The 1,261-nt window shown below is 41.4% G+C and overlaps 1 protein-coding gene across 1 annotated transcript in view; it reads left to right on the forward strand.

Moving 5' to 3' along the window:
- The first annotated feature begins 1,092 nt into the window (after nucleotides 1-1,092).
- TRPC6 (transient receptor potential cation channel subfamily C member 6) overlaps nucleotides 1,093-1,261 on the forward strand; it is a 50,181-nt gene continuing 50,012 nt past the window's right edge. Inside the window, exon 1 of the mRNA XM_006775259.2 lies at nucleotides 1,093-1,193. Coding sequence (XP_006775322.2) covers nucleotides 1,093-1,193 — 101 coding nt within the window. The remainder of the gene's footprint in view (nucleotides 1,194-1,261) is intronic.

Here is a 1,261-nt window from a genome sequence, read left to right on the forward strand (position 1 = left end):
TACAATGCAGATGGATGAATCTTAAAGGCTCGTTTTTAAAGATAATGGACTGCCTGAAATTGAATGTGGGTGTCTTTCCTGACAGCATATAGAAGGGAGAAATAAGCTCAGAAAGATGAGAACCAATGATGCATCAGTGACTCACAATAAGACAATTACACACTTACCACTTTCTTTGTGCAAATGTTTTATCAGTGATTTCTGAAGGAGTTAATCATGGCAGTCAAGTTCACTTATAGAGTGTGTACTGGGTGTTGTTTTCTTGGCTTCCTGGTCCACTCTCCACCATCTGCAGACTGCCCTCTACCTCCGGGCATAGCGGTCCTGTGTGGCCCCAGACGTTTGGTTCGGTACAGAGCATGTGGAATAGCAGAGAGCAGGAGAGTGTGTTCAGGGTACCAGTTCCCCTGGCTCTCTCCTTGAGGGTCGGCTGTTACCCGCTATTAAATGTCAGACACTCTATCAAGCAGCCCTTGCCTTACAATCACCCTTTTTAACTTCTGGCAACGGCTCCCATCTTATGCCCCTTTGGGTGTAGCTTACACTGGCCTAGACCTGGGTATTGCAGGCCACCATGTTGAGTTTCCCTAACTCCTGCCCACACATTCCCAGAATCTCTTCAGTAAACCCCTCAGATTACTCAGGTTAAGTTTACTATCTTTTTCCTGCCTGGGCTCTGTCTTACACAGAAGTTGTTTGTGGAATGGGAAAATAGGCGTTATGACAGCTGTTGATAATAGAAGCAAAGAGTTTAAACCTTTTTATTTGATAAGATAATTGGGATATATTTTGCTTGTATTACACATAAACTTTTTAATATTCCCAAGAGTACTCTATTAAAATAGATCAAAATAAAAGCATGCACCCAGAAATCTGCTAAAGAGCATTTCAAAGAAGAAAGATGTGACACATGAAATAAACCACAACCGCAGCCTGAAAAGAAACAGTGATGTTTTGGACTTAGTTGTTTTACAAAAAGTCACGTTTCTGTAACTGTTCCATTATTTACTCTTGTTTTTATTCTCTGGCACAGTTAGGTTTCTAACTTATACACAAATTGGTGATAAAAATTGATGAGTAAAAACACGCAACATGCACAAGACATTTTTCAGTCATACTCTTGCTGGCTCCCAACTGCAAGTGACCAACAGTTCAGGCTACTTGGCTTACGAAGTAGTAGGCAGTGGTGTGATGTGTGACTGATCAAATGGGACGTTAGTATTTGATGAAATGAGAGGAGAACATGGGGAAAAACAGAGCT

This window comes from Myotis davidii, unplaced genomic scaffold, assembly GCF_000327345.1.
Source record: "Myotis davidii unplaced genomic scaffold, ASM32734v1 scaffold8, whole genome shotgun sequence".
Classification (NCBI taxonomy): Eukaryota; Metazoa; Chordata; class Mammalia; order Chiroptera; family Vespertilionidae; genus Myotis; species Myotis davidii.